This window comes from Castanea sativa, chromosome 5 (assembly GCF_040712315.1).
Source record: "Castanea sativa cultivar Marrone di Chiusa Pesio chromosome 5, ASM4071231v1".
Taxonomy (NCBI): domain Eukaryota; kingdom Viridiplantae; phylum Streptophyta; class Magnoliopsida; order Fagales; family Fagaceae; genus Castanea; species Castanea sativa.
The window spans coordinates 55,740,554-55,742,766 of NC_134017.1; the positions used below are offsets into that span (position 1 = coordinate 55,740,554).

The 2,213-nt window shown below is 41.9% G+C and overlaps 1 protein-coding gene across 1 annotated transcript; it reads right to left on the reverse strand.

Annotated features, from left to right (window-relative positions):
* Positions 1–243: 243 nt before the first annotated feature.
* Positions 244–1,289, reverse strand: LOC142635438 (uncharacterized). The gene is made up of 2 exons (XM_075809591.1): positions 1,212–1,289; positions 244–807 (listed from the first exon to the last, which is right to left on the reverse strand). Exons 1-2 carry the CDS (start codon positions 1,287–1,289, stop codon positions 244–246), a joined length of 642 nt encoding a protein of 213 aa, XP_075665706.1.
* Between the last annotated feature and the right edge of the window lie 924 nt (positions 1,290–2,213).

The window sequence follows — 2,213 nt, forward strand, 5'->3', positions numbered from 1 at the left end:
CCAATGTTTAGTTTAATACTTAAACAAATAATGAAGAGTATTAATTTACCCAAGGTATGTGGTCTGAGAAGCCGGACATGACCAAGGTTTTGTCTAATACTTAGATAGATAATGAAGAGTATTAATTTACCCAAGATATGTGGTCCGAGGAGCTAGACATGACCAAGATTTTGTTTAATACTTAGATAGATAATGAAGATAGCATATAATATTAAAATAAAAACATGGCAAAGCTGCCTTTCATTAATAATAGTACATTCGTAGGTTATTCACATTCCAAGGATGTGATATAGCATTTTCGTCTAAATCCTCTAGGAAATAAGCACTTATACTAGCTACTGAAGTGATACGGTATGACCCTTCCCAATTGGACTCCAACTTTTCCAATGCTAGGTTCTTTGCAGTACCCACAACTTTTCTTACCTTTAAGTCTCCAGGTGCTAATGGTCTCAATCTTACACTTGAGTCATACCCCTGTTTGAGCTTCTGTTGATAATATGATAACTGAACCATAGCGTTTTCTCTCTGCACTTCAATAAGATCTAAGCTCTTCTCTAATAGGTCGTCATTGCAGTTTGGAGTGAATAAGCTTATTCTCAGCGTTGGGAATCCAATTTCTAGAGGAATCACAGCCTCAGCTTCATAAGTCATTGAAAGGGGTTTTTCCCCTGTTGACCTACAAGTGGTAATCCGATATGTCCAGAGTACATGTGACAGCTCATCTACCCATTTGCCCTTCGCATCATCCAACATCTTCTTGAGCCCACTTACTATGACCTTATTGACAGCCTCGACCTGTTCATTTCCCTAGGGATAAGCCGAAGTTGAATATCTGTTCTTAATACCCATTTCACAACAATACCTCCTGAAATTCTTGCTATTAAACTGAAGCCTATTGTTCGAGATGAGGGTGTGAGGAATCCCAAACCAAGTGAAAATATTTTTCCACACAAACCTCTTAGCATCCACATTTTTGATGTTTGCCAGTGGCGCAGCTTCAACCCATTTAGTGAAGTAATTAGTGCCAACCAAAAGTCACCTTCTATTTCCTGCTGCCTTAGGGAAGGGCCCCACAATATCCAATCCCCACTGAGCAAAGGGGCAGGGACTGGATAGAGGATTGAGGACACCTCCTGGCTGATGAATGTTTGGAGCGAATCTTTGACATTGGTCATACTTCTTCACATACTCTTGTGCTTCCTTTTGCATACTTGACCACCAATACCCTTGAGTGAGGGCCCTGTGAGATAGTGATCTGCCCTCGGTATGACTTCCACAAATCCCTTCATGTAGCTCTTCTAGGAGGGGCTCGATTGCCTCAAGGTGGATACATAGCAAATATGGTCCAGAAAAAAAAAGCGTTTCTACAATTTTTGGTCCTCGAAAAACCAAAAATAAGGAGCTTGTCTCCGCACTTTATCAGCCCCCCCTCTCTCCTCAAGTAATATGTCATTCTTAAGGAATAGAACTATGGGATCCATCCAACTAGGTCCCACTTTAACTTGATGAATTTGTGCCCTCTCCCTTCTCATCTCGGCAGGCTTGCACAAATCCTCAACTAAGATAACCTGAGGTAAACTCTGCACTGAGGAGGTTGCAAGCATGGCAAGAGAGCCAGTATGAGTATTTCTGCTTCTAGGGATTTGCTGTAAGGTGAAAGACTCAAACCTTGATTGCAAATGTCTGATCTGACTTAAATACTCTTGTGTACGGGAACTGGTCCCAGGCCCATTGAGTCATGAGCCCAGATCTTATGGTACAACGCATGACCCCATTCCTATTAAATCCTTAATCTTCGGCCAAACACGCTTTAAGGCCCAATCTGAGCTTGAATATCATGATAAGTCCATCCTGTCTTAAGCGTATCAGAAACAAGGCCACATCGGTCAATTATAGTTTGATCGGGAAACGTGCTTGTCAAGAATAGCATATGTTCTCGACTACCTGGTAGGGCCTTGGGGAGTATCGTTGCCAAGCAGTCTAGTCGAGGTTGGAACCAGTCCCACTGCCATTAAACCAACGCTCCCAACAAAGCATCTTTTTTTGAGAAATGATGAGATTGGACCCCGTCCACATGAGTGAGATCAGAAATAATCATAACCCTTCCACTTATCTTAAGCTATAAATATGGGAATAAAATGAGGAGGAGGGGTTGGCATGAAAAAGGAGAAAACAGAGCGTAAAAGGGTGAAAGTATCAACACCACTGGGAGA